General features: G+C 48.2%; 1 protein-coding gene across 1 annotated transcript in view; it reads right to left on the bottom strand.

Moving 5' to 3' along the window:
- Nucleotides 1–16,310, bottom strand: part of TRANK1 (tetratricopeptide repeat and ankyrin repeat containing 1) — a 97,660-nt gene extending 81,350 nt beyond the window's left edge. Inside the window, exon 1 of the mRNA XM_027040627.2 lies at nucleotides 16,104–16,310. Within this exon, the coding sequence (XP_026896428.1) occupies nucleotides 16,104–16,126 (23 nt within the window). The 5' untranslated portion in view covers nucleotides 16,127–16,310. The remainder of the gene's footprint in view (nucleotides 1–16,103) is intronic.
- Between the last annotated feature and the right edge of the window lie 3,899 nt (nucleotides 16,311–20,209).

The raw sequence follows: 20,209 nt of genomic DNA, 5'->3' as shown, positions 1-20,209 counted from the left end.
GGCCAAGGGGAACAGTTCTTAAAACTGACTCCTTCCTACTCCCCACAGAAGAGAAGGTGGCCACAGACAGTCTGGGATAGAAATCCAAAGTCAGAACTCATTCTGGAGATTCCAATTTGTTTTCTTTGCCCTTCTTTCTTTTTTCTTTTCTTCTCTTTTCTTTTCTTTCCCCCCTCCTCCCCCCGGGGGAAGGCTTGTAAATGCTGATGGGGAAGAGTAGAGGTTTTCTGGAGAAACTCACCCAAATTTTTTTCAAAAGGCCTGTGGAAAAGTATGAGGTGCTGGACTCAAGCTTTTCCTACCTGGGTGTTTAATTAGAACAAGAAATACCAGATCACCGTGTCCACCCCGCAGACGTCTCACCAGCCTGCACCAACCCACCAAAGCCCAGCTCAGTGGCCTGCCATAAACCCCAGGGCTGTCCTAATCCAGCGAATCCCCTTTATCCAACAACTTTAAATGACTTCCACCTTAATTTATAGCCTCAATTACCCCCAACTACGTGTTCACCAAAGTCAGGATGGTGATTCGAAAACCAATGGACTAGTTCAGCTCCAAACCACCCTTGTGAAATTTACATCCTAAACGTAAATAAATAACAATCTCCCTAATATGTGGGGTCTCTTGACTGCTTTTAAAGCTATGCCTCTTTGAATGAAATTTTCACTTACTCACCCAACATATTCGTGCCTCTCAAGAGGATCTAGAACTTTAGATTACTCCAATGTTAATATTTACATGGAATTAACCTGGGTGAGGCACTGTCCTGGGCATCGGGGGTTTCGTGGTGAAAGGGCAACCACTATTTCACCTGCAAGAAGTTTATTGTCTGTTAGAGAGATGGACATAAAATAAATAACCACACAAATATTATAGCTAACGGATTGTTCTTCTGAAGCAGAAAAGTAGAGGGTAAAAGAAAGCTTATAAAACGAGAATATAACTTTAGAATGGGGAGGGCAAGTGACATGTAAGCCAAGCCCCAAAAGTGAGTAGTTGGCCCAGTGAAGAATAGCGCCAGGGGAACAGTATATGCAAAGGCCCTGAGCTTCATCGTTCAAGAACTGCCAGGGGGTGGGGACAGAAGTGAGGCTGGGAAGTAATTGGTAATTGCTGTAAGAGATAAATAATCTGGGATCATGAAGGCCGACCGAGGATACCAGAATTCATCTTAAATACGATTGAGAAAGCAGCCCTGTCCACTCCAACTTTCTATGATGATGGGAATGTTCTGTTTTGTACTAAGACAGTGGCCACCAGCCACACGTGGCTATTACGCATTTGAAATATGGCTGGTACAGAAGAACTGAATTTTTTGTTTCAGCTTCACTAACCTTAATTTACACAGCCACCTGTGACCCATGGCTACCACACTGGACAGTACAGCACCAGAGGCTTTTGAGCTGGGGATTAACAAAAACTAACTCCATCATGCTGGCTGCAGGCAACATGGAGAGAAATGAACCAGTGTAAGGCCCATTCAGGAGGCAGACACTCTCCATGGGACTAAAGGGCAGGAAGAGTCAACTCCAAAGCTTTTAGTCAAAATTAACCTTGCGTTACAGAAATAGGAGATCTAGGAGTCCCTGGATGGCTCAGTCGGTTATGCGTCCGACTTCAGCTTAGGTCATGAGCTCACGGTCTGTGGGTTCAGGCCCCGCGTCAGGCTCTGTGCTGAATGCTCAGAGCCTAGAGCCTGCTTCAGATTCTGTGAATCCCTCTCTCTCTACCCCTCCCCCACTTGCGCTCTCTCTCAAAAATAAACACTAAAAAAAATTTTTAAAGAAATATAGAAAGCTCTGGTTTCAAACACAAATGGATATAATGTTGAATTATCTTCCAGACACACACACACACACACACACACACACACAGAGCCTCGCCCCTGAGGATCCATTCTGATGGCACTGAATCGAACGGTATAAAGTACCCAATTTGGGGAAACACACAGAAGCCTGACAATGGATCACGTGTGACCGTCAGGGATGTGCCAAGTAGAAATATATTCTACAGGAAAAAGAGAAAAAAGGATCAAGAGAAAATCTCTAACATTTTAAAATATATTTACAAAACTTATCTGATTTTTAAAGGATGATGCTAACATGGGAGTAGGCAGATGGGTGGGACAAAATAGAAAATCCAGAAACAAATATATACTACTATCAAAGAACTCCATGTGTGATAGGGACGCATTTTTAATAGATAGGAAAAGAATGAATCACTTTGGTACAACTGGCTGACCATCTGGAAAAGAAGTTAAATTTCTAACTCATAGCGTGTGCTAGGCTAAACAATGGACACACACACCCCCGCCAAATCTGCCCGCGCCCCAATCCCCAGAACCCGTGAATGCAAAAGGGACTTTGTATATGTAGTTAAGATTATAGGCCTTTAGACAAGGATATCATCCTGGATGATCTGGGTGAGCCCAGCCTAATCAGAAGCAGAAAACCTCTCTGGCTGGAGTCAGGAAGATGCCAGGGAAGAAGGCGGGAGAGATGTGGCACGTGACGTGGAACTAGGGAAAGCCCGGCCCCATCACTGACTGCCTTGCTGGTGGAGAGAAGGCAACGTCAAGGGGAAGGTAGGTGGCCCTGGAACCTGACAGAGGCCCCTGGGTGACAGTCAGTGAGGACACAGGGCCCTCAACACTACAGCTGCAAGAACTGATCCTGCCTGCAGCGTGAATGAGCCTAGAAGGCGCTTCTCTGCAGACCTTCCTGTAAGAGCCCAGCCAGCCAACACCCTGACCTCAGCCAAGCTGACCCAGACTTCGGACCCATAGACTGTGACACAACTCACTTATGTGGCCACTAAGTCTGTGGCATTTGGTACGGGGGCAATAGAAAACCAATACAAATCATATGATAAAATGCACAGCAACACAAAGAACCTCAAAAATATGATGAACAAAAGAAGCCAGACTCAAAAGAGGATACACTGTGTGATCCCATGTGGATGACGTTCTGGAACCGGCAAATCTCAGAAATCAGAACAGTGGTTGCCTAAGGAGGGAGGGGCACTTTTGCGGGGAATGGAAATGTTCTAGATTTCGATGGACTGGTGGCCACACAGGTATATATACTTGCGAAAGCTCCTTGAATAGTGCACTCAAAATCTGTGCCTTTTATTACATGCAAATAGCTCATTTAAGGAATTGAGGAAAAGAAACCATAAAAGCAGTAAGAGAAAATGTAGGGACACATTCTAGATCATCTTCAGCTGCTCTAGGAGGAAATTTGGGAATACTGAACCAAGTGACACATCCAGACGGCCTTTGAGCTGGTGATTCCACTTCTGGAAATCCATCTTACAGACTGATTGCACACACTGGAAATGGAACATGTACAAGATTATTCACTTGTCAAACTGTTTGTAATTAGAAAAGACTGGGACCAGCATTAATGCCCATTGACAGGAGACTGGTTTAATAAATCACAGTGCAGCTCCCCACCACAAAGTCTTACAAAAGTGTTTAAAAAGAAAGAACGAGGGGCGTCTGGGTGGCTCAGTCAGTTGAGCGTCTGACTTCGGCTCAGGTCATGATCTCACGGTCTGTGAGTTCAAGCCCCATGTCGCGCTCTGTGCTGACGGCTCAGAGCCTGGAACCTGCTTTGGATTCTGTGTCTCCCTCTCTGTCTGCCCCTCCTCTCCTGCTCATGCTCTGTCTGTCTCTCTGTGTCTCTGTCTCTCTCTTAAAAAAATTTTTTTAGGGGTGCCTGGGTGGCTCTGTCAGTTAAGCGTCCAACTTCAGCTCAGGTCACGATCTCGCAGTCCGTGAGTTCGAGCCCCGCATCGGGCTCTGGGCTGACGGCTCAGAGCCTGGAGCCTGCTTCCGATTCTGTGTCTCCCTCTCTCTCTGCCCCGCCCCCGTTCATGCTCTGTCTCTCTCTGTCTCAAAAATAAATAAACGTTAAAAAAAAAATGTTTTTTTAATTTAAAAAAATTTTTTTTTAACTATGAGGCTGATCTAAGTAAGAGGAAGCCATGTCAAGATGCGCGATGACGTGAATAAAGCAAACTGGAGAACAATTTGTAGAGCAACTTGGAAAGCTTAGGGCCATATTTGTGTATGTGTGTACACTCGATCTACTGGGAGAAGTTCTGGAAGGCCTTAAGAAGCGAACAAGAGTGGCTATCTTTGGGGAGTAGGTCTGGGAATGGGAAGAACATTCCCAAACTATGATAGAATAAACTTCTGTTGACTTCAGTCACCCACTTTGTGGTAATTTGTTATCACAGCCCTAGCAAACGAGTATGACACCCTCACTGAATATGCTCACAGAATCATATAAATAAACAGGACTTAATAAAGTGACACTATTAGGCTAGTTTCCAGAGCAAGGAAACCAAGGCTCAAAGATTTGGGGGCCTGACCACAGTCACAATGTGGTGAGCACCAGAGTTCAAACCTGGGCTTCTCTCCTGGACCCCGGCACCCCGGTCCACACCACCTGTTGCAGGGGCGAAAGAGCCAGGGCCAGAACCCGGGTCTTGCCCCTGGTCTGTGAAGGTTTCGGTTAACGGTACCAGCCGTGACAACCTCCATAGGTTATTTGAGTGTAACCCCTGCAACATTTACAGAACCTTTGCTTTGTTTACCCAGCAAAGAGAAAATATTTGGTAGAAAACACAGCCCTAGTATTTGCCTGTTTCCACAGGGGATCCCGGAAATTACCAGTCAGTTAAATAGCTATAGCTGAGAAAATCGGGAGATTTGAGGCCTTGGATGAGGGGAGAGAGGGGGTCAGCACTGCAACATCTGAAAATGGCCCCCAACTTTCTCCTTCTCTGCTGTGATTGTTCCTTTGAAAAGAAGGGTCCACACTTGCTTACAGGCCTTAATAAATCCTTGTCTAACGTGAAGCTGTAAAGAGGCACGAAATGGGCAAGCTGCTCTCCTTTCCCCCTTTTCTAGCGAATGAAAATAACGATTCAAATTGCTTAGGCAAAAGAAGGAAAGTTCTAGAAGGAGGCCAATGAACCGACGTGAACGCACTCTGGGATGGCTGCTTGGCTCACCACAGAGGCCTTCTGACAGGAGGTGTGAGGTGCACAGAGGCAAACCCCAGCCCTCACACCTGTTCTATGTGCCAGACCTGCAGGCCAGCGTTCCCCGACAGAACCTTTCCCTGGGACTTTGAACCTGAACTTTGGGAAGAGCTCCTCTGGTAGTGGCAGCTGAGGTAGGAGGCTCGAAAGGGGTACAGCCTTACCCCCACCCCGAGAAGAAGCCACTCTGGACTGAGAGTGGACAGAGAGTGGAAGAGGCAGAAAGAGGGGCTCCCTCCACATTCCCCTGCCTCTTCCCTAGTTACTGAAGTCATGGGCCACCTTCTAGAACTTTCCTTCTTTTACCTAAGCAATTTGAATTGTTGTTATTTTCGTTTGCTAGAAAGGGGGAAAGGAGAGCAGCATGCCCATTTCATGCCTCTTTACAGCTTCACGTTAGACAAGGGTCTAAATCAGGGGTGTCCTGCCTCCACCCTACTCCAGACATCTCTAGTCACAGTATCCCTCCCTGCAGGGCTCAACGAGGCCTCAGAATCTTTCCCTCCACACTGACCCTAGGAGGTACACCCTGCCCCAGACGAATACTATGTGCCATTCCCAGTTGCACACCAAAGATTTGGGCCAAAAATCAACTTGGGCATCTAAGCACGAACACACACAGTGCCATGACTAGGAAACAACAGGCCGAAGACAAGTCAGCTGTTCCCCACCTCGGCATACAGCTTCCAGAAGAGCTGTCCCCAAGTCTGGCTCACGCACACCCTCCAGAGAATTCTTCCTCGTCGGCCTGGGTTACTACAGTATCCGCCTTGTCACCCTCCCCTTACCCCAGCCTCACCCGACTCCAGCTTGGCCTCCTCACCGCCACCAGGGAGATGGTCCCCAAATCCATCACATCGCCTTCTGTGTGGGGTTAAAAAGCCTCCAGGATCGGGGCACCAGGGTGACTCAGTTGGTTAAGTGTCCGACTTCGGCTCAGGTCATGATCCTGCAGCTCGTGGGTTCGAGCCCCGTGTCGGGCTCTGTGCTGACAGCTCAGAGCCTGGAGCCTGCTTTGGATTCTGTCTCTCTCTCTGCCCCTCTCCTGCTCCCGCTCTGTCTCTCTCAAAAATAAATAAACACTTAAAAATTAAGTAAATAAACATTAAAAGGAATTTTTAAGTGTACCATCATATATGAAAATAAATTCAAAATGAATGAAAGACCTAAATATGAGACAGGAAACCATCAAAATCCTGGAGGAGAAAACAGACAACAACCTCTTTGACATCATCCATAGCAACTACTAGATATGTCTCTGGAGGCAAGGGAACCAAAAGCAAAAATGAGCTCTTGGGACCTCATCGACCTAAAAAGCTTCTGCAGAGCAAAGGAGACAATCAACAAAACTAAAAGGCAACCTACAGAATGGGAGAAGATATTTGCAAACGACATATTGGATACAATTATTGGATACAATCTTGTAAAGATGCAAACGACATATTGGATACCATTATTGGATACAATCTTGTAAAGATGCAAAATCTATAAAGAACTTTTCAAACTCAACACCCAAAACATAAAGAGTCCAGTTCAAAAATGGGCAGAAGACATGAATAAATATTTTTCCAAAGAAGACATACAGATGATTAACAGACACATTAAAAAGATGCTCAACATCACTGATCATCAGGGAAATAGAAATCAAAACTATAATGAGATATCACCTCACACCCGTCAGAATGACTAAAATTAACAACACAGGAAACAACTGATGTTGGGGAAAATGCAGAGAAAGGGGAACCCTCTTACACTGTTGACAGGAATGAATGCAAGGCGGTGCAGCCACTCTAGAAAACGTATGGAGGCTCCTGGAAAAGTTAAAAATAGAACCACCCTATAATCCAGCAACTGCACTACCACTTACCCAAAAGATACAAAAATGCCGATTCAAAGGGTTACATACACCCTGCTGTTTATAGCAGCATTGTTGACAATAGCCAAACTATGGAAAGAGCCCAAATGTCCATCAACTGGTGCATGGATAAAGAAGATGTGATCGTGGTAATTGGGGCGCCAGGGTGGCTCAGTCATTTAAGCATTCGACTCTTGGTTTTGGCTCAGGTCATGATTTCATGGTTCATGGATTCGAGCCCCACCTGGGGCTCCATGCCAACGATGAAGAGCCTGCTTGGGATTCACTCTCTCTCCCTCCCTCTCTCTGCCCCTCCCGCCTCTTCTTCTCAAAATAAATAAATAAACTTAAAAAGAAAAAGAAGACGTGATAATACATATACAACGGAATATTACTCAGCCATAAAAAAGGATGAAGTCTTGCCACTTGCAAAGATGGGGATGGAACTAGAGTGCATTATGCGAAGCAAGGTAAGTCAGTCCGGGAAAGACAAATATCATACGATTTCGCTCATATGTGGAATGTAAGAAACAAAACCAATGAACACGGTGGGGGGGGGGGGGTTGAGAGAAAGGCAAACCATAAAACAGACTCTTAACTATAGAAAACAAACTGAGGGTTGCTGAAGAAGAGATGGGTGGGGGGATGGGCTAAATGGGGGATGGGCATTAAGGAGGGCACTTGTTGGCATGAGCACTAAATGTGGCAGGTAAGTGATAAATCATTACATTCTACACCTGAAACTAATGTTACACTGCATGTTAACTAACTGGAATTTAAATAAAAACTTGAAAAAGGAAAAAAAAAGGATACCACGGAGCCAAGGGTATCTGGGTGGCTCAGTCAGTAGGAGCATGTGACTCTTTGATCTCTGGGTCATGAGTTTGAACCCCACATGGGGCACAAAGTTGACTTAAAATTTTTTTAATTAAAAAAAAATGTTGGGGCACCTGGGTGGCTCAGTCGGTTGAGTGTCCGACTTCAGCTCAGGTCACGATCTCGCAGCTCTTGAGTTCGAGCCCCGCGTCGGGCTCTGTGCCGACAGCTCGGAGCCTGGAGCCTGCTTCGGATTCTGTGTCTCCTCCTCTCTCTCTGCCCCTCCCCCACTCGCATTCTGTCTCTGTCTCTCTCAAAAATAAATAAACATTAAAAAAAATTTTTTTTAATGTCTACGTGTACCCTCCACCGTCCCATAATTTCACAAAATAAGGAATATTTTAACTCCAAAAAAAAAAAAAAGAAGGAAGAATGTAAACTCAGACTAAAGAATACTGTTCTTGAAAAAGGATGGGCCAAGGTCTTTGCATTGTAGGCTTCGATAGTGTGCAGATGGTGTGAGCTTTGAGAGACAGACATTCCAAATTCCCAAAACCACACCAGGTCTCTGAAAGCGACTCAAGAAATATCGCTGCATGCAAAGGTGGCTCAGTCGCAACTCCTACTTCTGAACTGGAGTCCCGGACTCTCGACGTCCCTCCCACTCAGGGGCTAGCGGTGGGCACGGTCTCTCCTCAGTGTGTGCACAGATCGGCACCCTTCCATTTTGGTGTTTGAATGAGAGCAGCCTGAGGTAACAGCAGCTAAAATTTATTGAGCACTTACTACGTGCCGGGCCCCGTGCTGAGACCTTCTCCGGCATTTTCTCACGGAACATCCCTAACGGTGCTAGTGAAGGAGGTGTAAGTATTATCCTGGTTGTACACATCAGGAAACATTTTTGATCAAGGTGAAGGGATTTCTCCAAGCAAGGTACAAACCCAAGTCTGCTACCAAAAATCTGGGTCCACAGCTCCTCGGGGAGATGGATGTAGGAAGGGTGAGGGTGACCGGGGAAAACATAAAGGACGGCCTTCAAAATTGAAATCAAATCCAGGAGTGCCTGCCTGGCTCAGTGCCTGGCTCACATGCAACTCCTGATCTCGGAGTTGCGAGCTGGAGCCCCACATTGGGTATAGAGAGTCCTTAAAAATAGGGCACCTGGATGGCTCAGTCGGTTGAGCATCCAACTCTTGATTTCAGCTCAGGTCTCACGGTTCATGGGATCGAGCCCCACATCGGGCTCTGCGCTGACAGCACGGAGCCTGCTTGGGATTCTCTCTCTCTCCCTCTCTCTCTCTCTCTCTCCCTCTCTGCCCCTCCTCTGCTCATGAGGATGCGCTCGCTCTCTCTCTCAAAATAAATAAGCTTTTAAAAAATAAACTGAATACGATAAACTCTTGAAAGAATGAAATAAAATCCCCGTAAAAGCGAACCTGAAGGAAACTGAAAAGTGAGCACTCCGTACTCTGCTTCAGGACAGATGAGGGAGGTAAGCATCGGCCACCACAGGTTGCTTACAACTCCTGACCTGGCTTCTGTGGATAACTGCCATATTCCCCTCACGGGGAGCACCTGCTTGTGAAGTCAGGAGGAAGCGACAAAGCCCTCCTAGGACAGCCCTTGAAAAAAGGTGCTTTCTGATTCAGAGACGGCTCAGTTTGAATACTCACAGCCCAGTCACCTCCTCCCCCAGCTCCACCCCCAAGCCTCTCCACAACCGCAACCGTTCAAATGCTGATTAATGGCCTCCATTGCACCTCCCGTCCTCAAACCACAGCAGTCTGCTTCCCCCTCAATCTGGAAGGCAAGACAAACCCTGCAGAGAGGCTAAAACACCATCTACTGCAGCGTGGGGAGGGGCTGGAGGTGCCCAGGAGTGCCTCATAAACCAGTCTCCCCCAGACAGGGGCCCCTGAAGGACCACCCCATGAAAGGGAGGTCCCTTAGCAGCACCCGGAGGAGCTGAGTTCTAGCTCCCACTCTAACACCAGCTGACAGATTCCTAAAACACAGGGCCTTGAACTTGGCCTTGAAAAAAGTATGAACTTTGGCCAGGCTGAACAATGTATTCATCCACAATCTCAGCCTTCTTAATAAAACACAGAACCATGGGGGCGCCTGGGTGGCGCAGTCGGTTGAGCGTCCGACTTCAGCCAGGTCACGATCTCGCGGTCCGTGAGTTCGAGCCCCGCGTCAGGCTCTGGGCTGATGGCTCAGAGCCTGGAGCCTGTTTCCGATTCTGTGTCTCCCTCTCTCTCTGCTCCTCCCCCGTTCATGCTCTGTCTTTCTCTGTCCCAAAAATAAATAAAAACGTTGAAAAAAAAATTAAAAAAAAAAAAACACAGAATCATGTACACACACGCACACACACACGCACACACTTTCCATGGCTCTTAAAACCGTTTGGAATAAACTCTCAGTAGCTTAGATTCCCATTCTCAGCCTCTCACCCACACCACCTTCAACTTAGCTTTCCAGCATTCTCCAACACTTTGCCTGCCATGCTGTAGCCACACGACCCCAGATTTTTCTGGCTCCCTCCTTCTCCCATGCCTCTGCAAGGCTGGGGCACGTGTCAGAGGAGAATATGAGGATACGAGTGTGTCCTCCTCATAGGAAAGAAAGGCCCAAAACGTGGGATCAAGTCACACGTTACCTGGTACCACATGAGCCGAGGCCTCAGTTTCCATCCTGGAAAACGGGGACAGCATCACCTCTCTGACAGGACTCCCTGGGTCCTCAGTCAGTCAGCACAAATGAGTTGAATGCCTACTGCGTGCCAGGCACTCTGCTGGATGCCTGGGATATGGGGCTGAGCGTAACCGGCCAAAACACTGCTGCCCAGAAGCTTACGTTCTGCTGCAGGGGCATCTGTAAAATGGGTATTGCTCACAATACTTTTGTGAGAATCACATAACGGAATATCTGAAACACACCAAACATAGAGCCGGGCTCCAGGTCAACCGTTGTTATCCTTGCTAGTATTCTCTTGACGGTTAGAGTCTAAGCCCTTTTGTTCAGTATTATTCTTACTAAGAAGCTGCTTCTTTCACTTGGACTGTCCCTCTCTCCCTCCTGGCCCCCCTCAATCTGCCTGCTGGAAGTTCTCTCGTCTGTCTAGGCCTGGTTCAAAAGCGGCCTCCCTTACTTCCTCCTGGGAAGGATTCAGGAGCTGGGAACTGTCTCGGGGCGCTTGTCTACGTCTCCACTGAGGTCTTCTCACGGGTCTGCCCGCCATCAAATTTGTTCTACCAGCACGAGAAGCACCTGTGTCTCAGATGTTTCTATCCTCCATAGGCCAATGCAGGGCCTTCAGTTATATGAGAAGAACTGACTTGCAAAGAGGTAAGAAGAGGTAAAACCCCGAGGGGAGAAAAAAGGGCTCGTCAGAGAGAAAGTCTAAGGGCCAATCAGGACCCTTAGACCCTGGCCAACAAGTTTAGACTTGAGTGAGCCCTCAAAGTCACCATATTTTGAGCCTCCAGGGAGAGGGGACCCCAATGGGCTGAGGGATGAGCTGGCCCAAAGGTGACCAAAGGAGAGCACCCTGGAGGTCAGAGGTGGATATGACCCAAGGCCGTGACCCGAGTACTCTGGTCACAGGGAATCAAATTGCCCGGTATGGCCTGTAATTCTCCATATTTTCTGCATTGTCGGGCAGTGGCATGGTTTCCCCCCAGATAGCATCAGCGTTTTCCAGGCTTGGCACTCGTGTTCCCTTTCCCAGCGCTGCCCCACGGATCGGAGGACCCAGCACTTAAAAAAATTCTCAGTCTACGTGTGGTTGGAACTTCAAACACAGAGCCAAATTTGCACCTGTCCCGGCTCTAACAGACACACAGGGAGTGAGTCCCACCAGCTAGCCAGGCCCACAAGAGCTCGGACAAACATGCCATGGTGAGGGCAGGTGGGCACTGATACTGACCTGACAAAAGATGGAGTCAATTCGGCTAAACTGGTATCACAGGTAAGGCTCGTTCACCTGTCCAAAAATTCAACAAGAAACAAGGAAACAAGGCAGTGCTCACTCATGAATGTTGAGACCAAGAAAAATGTCTGGTCAGGCAGAACAGACGAGCATTGCTCTTGGTTTGGGTGCTGTGACATTTGCGGGTTCTGACGTGTCTGCTCACCTCGTTCAATACTTTTTGAGTTTCAGCCTGAATGTTCTCCCCACCACTGCCACCGTCCCCACCATCAGTCTCTGCCACAACCTGAAGTGTCATCTCTGCTGAAGAGACTGTCCATTTCCCCCAAATTCCTCTTCCTTGTAAAGATTTCTTCCACCAAGGATTTGTTGGCCTTGAAAACTTCAGGCTGCACTCCAAGGAAACTTGTTACAAAAGCCATGAGCCATACTCCTGAGACCAATATTGCACTGTATGCTAATTAAAATGTGAATTAAAAAAATTTGTAAATAAATCAAATAAATTAAGAAGTAAAAGAAAATTTAAAACTTAGAAAGCCATGAGCCCACCGTCAGTTGTGTCACTGACTGGAAAACCAGAGGCAAGCCAGTGACTTATGGGCTCGACTTCCCAAGGTGGGGAAAGGTAACAGAGAGCTTGTTCCTCAAGGTCAAATGAAACAATGCCACGCTCTTGACAATGGCCGGAGGCCCAGGCCCCAACCTCCACGTCAGTTCTTGAAAACATCCACAGAATCAGTTTACCTTCCTCAAACTTGGGACCTAGGGGCTCCACTTTGTCTACTAAAAGATTCTGCAGAACTATACAATCTCTCTTATATCTGGGATCTTTAAAAAAAAAATGTTCAGAGATACAGAGAACAGATTGGTGGTTGCCAGAGGTGGAGAAGGAGGATGGGAGACATGGGTGAAAGGGGTATAAATGTATTAAATAGAAAATTAAAAAGGGGCGCCTGGGTGGCTCAGTCGGTTAAGCGTCTGGCTTCGGCTCAGGTCATGAGCTCCAAGTTCGTGGGTTCGAGCCCCGCATCGGGCTCTGTGCTGACGGCTCAGAGCCTGGAACCTGCTTTGGATTCTGTGTCTCCCTCTGTCTCTGCCCGTCCCCTGCTCATGTTCTCTCTCTCTCTCTCTCTCTCTCTCTCAAAAAATAAAAAAAATTTAAAGATTTTAAAAAAGGAAAATTAAAAAGAAAACATAACTGATTTAACTTTGCATCTCTCACTCTGGAGAAAAGATTTTCATTTATTTTTGTTTCCCATCATTCAATTTACTCTGAATGTAACACCCATATGTACAGAATGCTGTTACCCATTCTACGAATAGAAAAGGATTCAAAGATATCTAAGACACAGCCTCCACCTTCAACACAATTTCAAATCTCAATTGATAATTAATGAGGTTATACGGTTGGCATATGACAAATCCCAAAAATAAATAAATAAATAAATAAATAAATAAATAAATAAATAAATAAGCTAGCCCTTAAGATAGTGACCAGGATATGGTAGATGTTCACCAAATGTTTTGAGTAAATAGTAAATGCATAAAATGATTTTTACAGCATTTATCTTTGGTATCTAGAGAGGATAAAAGGTGGTACTATAATCCAGAAAATTTCTTTGTGACATTTTCCCAGTGGCAGCTAAGGCTTTAAGAGGAAAGATGGGGTCACACTTTAAGTGAATCTAAAGTAAAAAAAATAATAATAATAAACTAAAATAAATTCAGCAGCTATGGACTCCAAAACCAGGCCAGGGTCAGGGGGAAGGGCAGTGATCTTGAGAGATGGGAAACAAATGAGGGAGAACCTTACAGTTGTCACAATTTATTGCCAAAAAGCATTTCCTGAGTCTAGCAAATGCAGGGGAAACCCAAGCAAAAAGAAGAAGAAGAAAAGGAAAAAAAAAGAATCTTCATCCCAAGAAGCAAAGATAAAACGGTAAGACAGTATATGCCTGCATTTGGTAGGGACCCAGGAAACAAATAATCAGCAAAGAGGAGTTTGAGAAGTCCACAAGGGCAAAGTCTCTATTCGGTCCTTGAGAGTCAAGGGCAAAGTCTCTATTCGGTCCTTGAGAGTCAAGGGCAAAGTCTCTATTCGGTCCTTGAGAGTCATGGGCTGAGAAATCAAGACAGTGGGTGTTCAATCCCAGGGCTACCCTTCATTAGTTGTAATGACTAACAGGTGATGGGCCTCAGTCTTTCCATCTATACATTGTTCATGGCCCTGCCCCTAACACTGCAGCTGTGGAATTCTGGGCAGAGATGTTAAGGATCCTCTTTTGAATTTATGTATCCAGAATTTGAGGCAGCTTTGCAGCACCCTCCTTCTTTGTTCCTTCACCACCCCAAAAAAGGCCTAACGCCAAGGAGACATTACGCCCCTATCTCTCCAAAACTTAACCAAGGCTCCACTGGCCTCCATGGCAGGTGGCGAGCTCCTTGTGGACACACAGAACCAGAGTAACTGGAAGCATCCTTTGGTCTGCCTTTGTAGATGCTACTGATGGGAACCACACAGCCATGTCCTGTGGTACTCTCAGGACCTAGGTATGAATTTCCTTACTCCGTTCTGAACTTCAGCCTCCTTCATGTCTCCTACACCAACTCCTCCCTCCCAAAGTTGGTTTCTCCGCGAAATGCTGATGTTCTCCTCAGCCCTAAAGAGAGCCTGCAGTTGCCCCCTAAAACTGGTTAGTCGATCACAAAATGAAGTTCACGGATTATGACTAGCGTGTTTAAACAACAGAAAATAGAACAAAATAGAAAATATCATTGTGCCCCACCCTGTAGAAAGAATAATATACTGTAAAGTCCTTGTTGCAATTTTATACTTGTATATATGGGGTCAGGGGTGGGTCTAGACTGTGGATCTGGTTTTTAAAAAAGATGGGGAGAGTCGCCTGGGTGGCTCAGTCCTTTAGGCTTCTGACTTCCACTCAGGTCATGATCTCTGGGTTTGTGGGTTCCAGACCAAGGAGGGGCTCTGTGCTGACAGCTCAGAGCCTGGAGCCTGCTTCGGATTCTGTGTCTCCTTCTCTCTCTGCCCCTCCCCTATTCACAATCCCCCCCCCCCTCACACACACACACACACACACACACACACACACATTAAAAAATAAAATAAAGAAATTTTAAACATGGGGAAACCCACATCCTGAGGCAGTGGGATCCTACTCCAGGGGGTGAATGCCACACATACCTCTCCTGCCTCCACGCCCTGCAGAGGATACAGGAGCCAGCAAAGGTTACTTAGAACTCAGTCACCCAGCCTGCAATTCTACAAAACAGACTAGACTGGAAAACAGTTGAAACAAACTTCTGACTCTCCTACTACGATAGCCCTTTCACTGAGACACAAAACAGGATACTCCACAAAAGACCAAGTCATCCGGGTAAAAGCTTTGCCTCAAAAAGGCTCCTGGCACCCGGGAGGCTCAACCCCGGGGAGCGGAGGAGAGCCTGGGCGTTGGGAACGCAAGGCCCTTTGCTCCCCGCTCGTTCTTCCTGCTAAGGATCCACCGACAGAAATCGGACCGAAAGCAGCTGGGCTGGGGGCTAGAGACCTCAGAGCCCCCCCTCCCTCCCCCTCTTTTCAAAAATTTCCCCTTTATTTTCCAAATTGCACACCTCCCTAGAAATTGTCCCGGGGAAGCACGAAGGCTCTCGGGCTCCCGCAAACGCCTCGGGCCGGGCGAGCAGCCGGCCCGCGCGGCGCACCCAAGGGAGGCGCTATTCCAGCCGCGCCGCGGGGCTCCGAGGGGGCGCGCGGCGCGGGGGGCGGAGAGCGCCTCCCGGCCTCCGGGCTGGGAACCCACGCCTGCCAACGCTCGCCAGCGGAATCCCCCCGCTTCTCGGCCGCGGGGCCCTGCTGCTACCCCCAACCCAGGCGCGTTTAGCCGAGGATGGAGGACCGGACGGCCCCTTGCGGGCCAGCCCGGCTCCCGACCGGGCGGGCTGGAGACAAGGCCTCGCGGGGCGGAAATCGCGAGCCTCCTCCCGCCGTGGGGGGGGGGGGGGGGGGGGCGGCCAGCGCCGTCCAAGTTCCCGTAAATCCCGCCCCACGTCCGGACCTGCCAGCCCCGACTGCGTGCCCCGGGGGCGCGTCCGCCGGTCCGCGCCGCGCCACCGGCCAGCGGCCCCGGGGTCCCCCCGCGGGAGGTGGGAGGTGGGCCCGGGAGCCGCAGCTTCGGCGCCCGGGTGGGAACGGGGCAGGCCGCGCGCCGCCGCGGTCCCGTCGCCGCGCGAGCCCTCGCCCCCCACTCCACCCCCGGGGCCGGAGCCGCCCCCGCTTGCGCGCCCCCCGCGCGACAGGCCCGGGTCGCCCTCCCCCCGCCCCACGACCGCTCGGGGGTCGCCAGCCCCAGCGCGCCGCCGCTTCCCGCCGGGCAGAGGCGCTGGGCCCGCAAGGCCAGAAGCGCTCCCCGCGTTTCCCGCGCCGCTACGCACCTAGCTGCCCGCGGGTCCCACATGGCCGGGGCCGCCGCCGCCGCCGCCGCCGCCGCCGCCTGGGGGGCTGCTTCCCGGGGGGGGTGGGGGGGAGGCAGGGCGCGGCGCCGAAGCCCGAGAGCCGCGGCCCCGGGCGCGGGCGGCGGGAGCGGCGGCCGCGCGGGGGCCCCTGCCGGCGGCGGCGGGGCTCCCGGGCCGCGCGGAGGGGGCGGGGGCGCGGGGACCCCGGCGTCCGGGCTGTGTGCAGCCGCAGACCTATTCCAAGTTTCCACGTAGTTGCGAGAGCCCGAGGACTGTCACGTGCATGTCGCCGCTGGGTGGGAGGGCGTGTTTGTCACCGTGTTCAGAGGAGGCGTTTCGGTGTCTCCCATCAGGCGTGCGAGTGCTCCAATGGGGTGGCTCCCGGCCGCCTTTGAAAAGCGAGGGCTTCGAGCCGGCCGCCACGAGGGACCGAGCGCGCACACGCGCCCCTGCGACACGTTTGGGTCCTCGGGGACTCCTGCGTTCTTAGGCTGGGCCCGCCTGGATGGTGGGGTAAACCGAGCACACGGTCAGCTGACGGCCCCAGCTCGCCTCCTCTCTTGCCTCCCGCCCCCTCCAACAAAGAAACCAGGGACACCAGGCTCAGGCAACCAACACCGCGCCCACTGGCTCCCACTTCGTGGTCGCCTTGGGCAGTCACTCGCTGGCTGTCTAGCGCTGTGTGCTCGGGCCTGCATTCTGGGGACGCTGGGCATTCAGGGACCAAGGACAGGGACCCTGTCCCTGGGAAGAGGCCAGGGACACCCCCGACGTCTCCACGCTCACAGCCGCGTTCATTGTACTTGCCCAGGAGTGCGCCTCTCCCTACAGGCGGAATGGCCGGGAAGCTCCTGGAAGAGCAGTGATGACTCCAAGAGTTAGAGACAGTTAAGGTGACTGCCCTCTATGGGCGCAACGGGCTGCACAGCCTCTCAACCACCACTCGGGTTTGGCCCCCAGCTTGTCTGGTACGGGGATCACTTTGCCACACACCTGGGGTTTGGCCCAAGCCGAGAGCGCAGCTCTCTCTTGGGTCAACAAGGCTTTGCCTGCACAGCCACCTGGTGATTATCTGATCAATCCGGGCCCACCACACTGGGCAGCCCCGTGGCAGGGAGGAGAACACCACAGAGTTTTCCGAGAGGGGCAGTACAGCTTCCAATGAGGCAGGGAGGATTTGGTGACGCACAGACATAGCTAATGCACACAACCCGTGTCCTTCTCTGCGCTGTTTCCCCTGAGTCAAAAACTAGCCTATCACACCTGTTGGGATGACCACTGGGTGTTGTATGGAAACCAATTTGACAATAAATTACATTAAAAAGAAAACTAGCCTATCAGTGTAGCTAGTGTCTCTTTGCTTCTAGAGTCTCAGCCCCTCCCATTTCTTCTGTCCATTCATCTTCCGCAGATGTCACATTGCATTACTTCCAGTTCAGAATCCTTCAGTGGTGCCCCATTGCCTCGAGACCAGATGAGGTAGCTGGGCATTTGAGACTCTTCACGATTTTGCCCTATCCTCCCAGTCTTACTTCCTCATACACAGACTACTCCAGTGGTTCCCAAACTTGGCTGCACATAGGAATCACCTGAGGGTCTTTAAAAAATCCTGATGTCTGACTCCTGCTCCCAGAGTAGTCTGATTTAATTGTTATGGGGTATGGCATGGGCATCTGGATTTTTTAAAGCTCCTCAGGTGATGATAACATAAAGCAAAGTTTGGGAAGCACTTCTAGTCTCCAAATACTTGGAGCTACTTCTCATTTCCCAGACATTATCGGTCCTTTCGCTTTTAGGAAACTTTACCTATCCTTCCTCCAGTTTTTTCAATGCCTCCCAGTCCTATATTTAGGAATCTAGATCTCTTCTACACACCTCTTCTAGCACAGCTCTTCTTTTTAGCCAACTTCAAGGAGTCTCTGCTTCCAGAAGACTCCCAGGTTCTTACATGAAGGAGAACACGTCAAGAAGTTGGTGATGGTGCAGAAGGTTGAAAAGGATCCTCTAAACTTTGGCCACCCTTTGACCAGTTTCCATAAGCATCTTAGAATCTTTTTGTCATACTTCTTTCTCTGTGTCTTTTGTGGTGGTTTTCAAAACAATCACATCAGCTCAAAACGGTCCTCCAGTCACCTTTCTTTTTAAAGTTGCTTCTTCTCTTTCTGATTTTAAATATTTTTATCAAAATTATACATTCTCACAATTAAAAGAACAGTCTCCCCCCACCTGACTTGTTCTCCAGAGGCAACCAATTTTATCCCTGCTAGCTAATTATTCTGTTGGCTCCATTTCCACCTCTAAATAATACTCCTACTTCTTGTTGGGTGGTTTTTCCCCCCAGTTTTATGTATCATCGGGTACTTCTTTTTTAGATTGTGCTTGTCTAAAAAAATTGCCCCCTTGATGTAGTTTGGCTGGGTATAAAATTCTAGGTTGAAAAGGATTTTCCTTCAGGATTTTGAAGCTATTACTCCAGTGACCACTAGCTTCCAGTACCACTGTTGAAAATCTGAAAACATCCAAATACCCATCTTATGTGACCTCTTTTTGTTTTAAATTTCTGGCAACCTGGAAAATCTTTTCCCCCTCAACGTTTTGGAATTACGCAATGATGTAATTTTCTATGGGCCCATTCATCTTTTCTACTGTGTATTGAATGGGTTCTTTGAGTCCTGACATTCAAGCTATTTAGTTCTGAGAAACGATCTTGAATAATTTTGTTGATTATTACTTCTCTTCCATTTTCCCTATTCTCTTTTTTTTGGAATTTCTATTATTCAAAAATTGAACTTCCAGGATTGGTTCCTGTGATGTGTTTCCCTGAGGCTCAAATCACTTCTCTTTTTTGTCTTTTTTGCTGGCAGATTACTTCAATTTTATCTTCTAATTCTTCTTAATGAGTTTTTTATTTCTGATATCATTCTTTGATTGTTCCAAGAGCTCTTTATTATTCTTTGTTGGAGTGCCCCATTCCCTTTTTCATGATTATATACTTTTCTCATCTCCTTACTGATATTAATAGTGGTTTCGTTTTCTCTACACAGGCTCCATTCTCTGGGTTCCTTTTTCCATTAATGTTTCTTGTTTTAGTCTCATTGTTATGGATTTTCCTCAGATGATCATCTGCTCAGGATTAAAACTATGGGAACAAAATGTCCATCAATAGAGAACTGATTGAATAACCCATGGTATATCTACACACCATACAGAACCATGCAGCTGTACTAAGAAATGAAGAGAATTGCTATGTAACACTATGGGCTGGGGCCAGGAAATACTGTCAAGTCAAAAAAGCTAGATGAGAACAGTATTGATAGTATGCGACTTTTGCAGTAAGAAGGGAAGGTGAATATTTTCATGCATTTGCTTACATTTTCTGAAAGAAACAATGGAAGGAAAACCAAAAACTAAGACAAATGGTTACTTATAAGGAGGAACAAAGCAGGAGGGAAAGTTAGGGTAGATAAAGTTCTTTAAATAAACCTTGTTTTAAGACTCTGAATTATAGGGGTGCCTGAGTGGCTCAGTTAGTTAAATGTCCAGGTCTTGATTTCAGCTCAGATCATGATCTCACAGTTTGTGGGATCGAGTCCCACATTGGGGTCCATGCTGATAGCACAGAGCCTGGTTGGGAGTCTCTTTCTTCCTCTCTCTCTCTCTACCTCTCTCTCTTTTTCAAAATAAATAAATAAACATTTTTTTAATTAAAAAAAAAGACTGAATTACAGAGAACAATCTGATGGTTACCAGTTGGTGTGGGGGGGGGGGATTAAGGTTATGGGGATTAACCCCATACATTAAGTTGTGATGAGCACTGGGATTGTATGGAAATGTTGAATCACTATATTTTACACCTGAAACTAATATACTGTATTTTAACTAACTGGAATTAAAAATAAACTTTAAATTTACACACACACACGCGCGCACACACACACACACACACACACACACTTTGTTTCATAGTTTTGTCATTGGAACCATGTGAATATTTAACATAATTGAAAACTTAAGTCTGAAGTAGTTCCTGGGGCACCTGGGTGGCTCAGTCAGTTGAGCATCAGGCTCTTGATTTCAGCTCAGGT

The sequence above is a fragment of the Acinonyx jubatus genome, chromosome C2, assembly GCF_027475565.1.
Source record: "Acinonyx jubatus isolate Ajub_Pintada_27869175 chromosome C2, VMU_Ajub_asm_v1.0, whole genome shotgun sequence".
NCBI classification, from domain to species: domain Eukaryota; kingdom Metazoa; phylum Chordata; class Mammalia; order Carnivora; family Felidae; genus Acinonyx; species Acinonyx jubatus.
The sequence above is the reverse complement of the archived record's forward strand: the minus strand, read 5'-3'. Positions and strand labels throughout refer to the sequence as shown.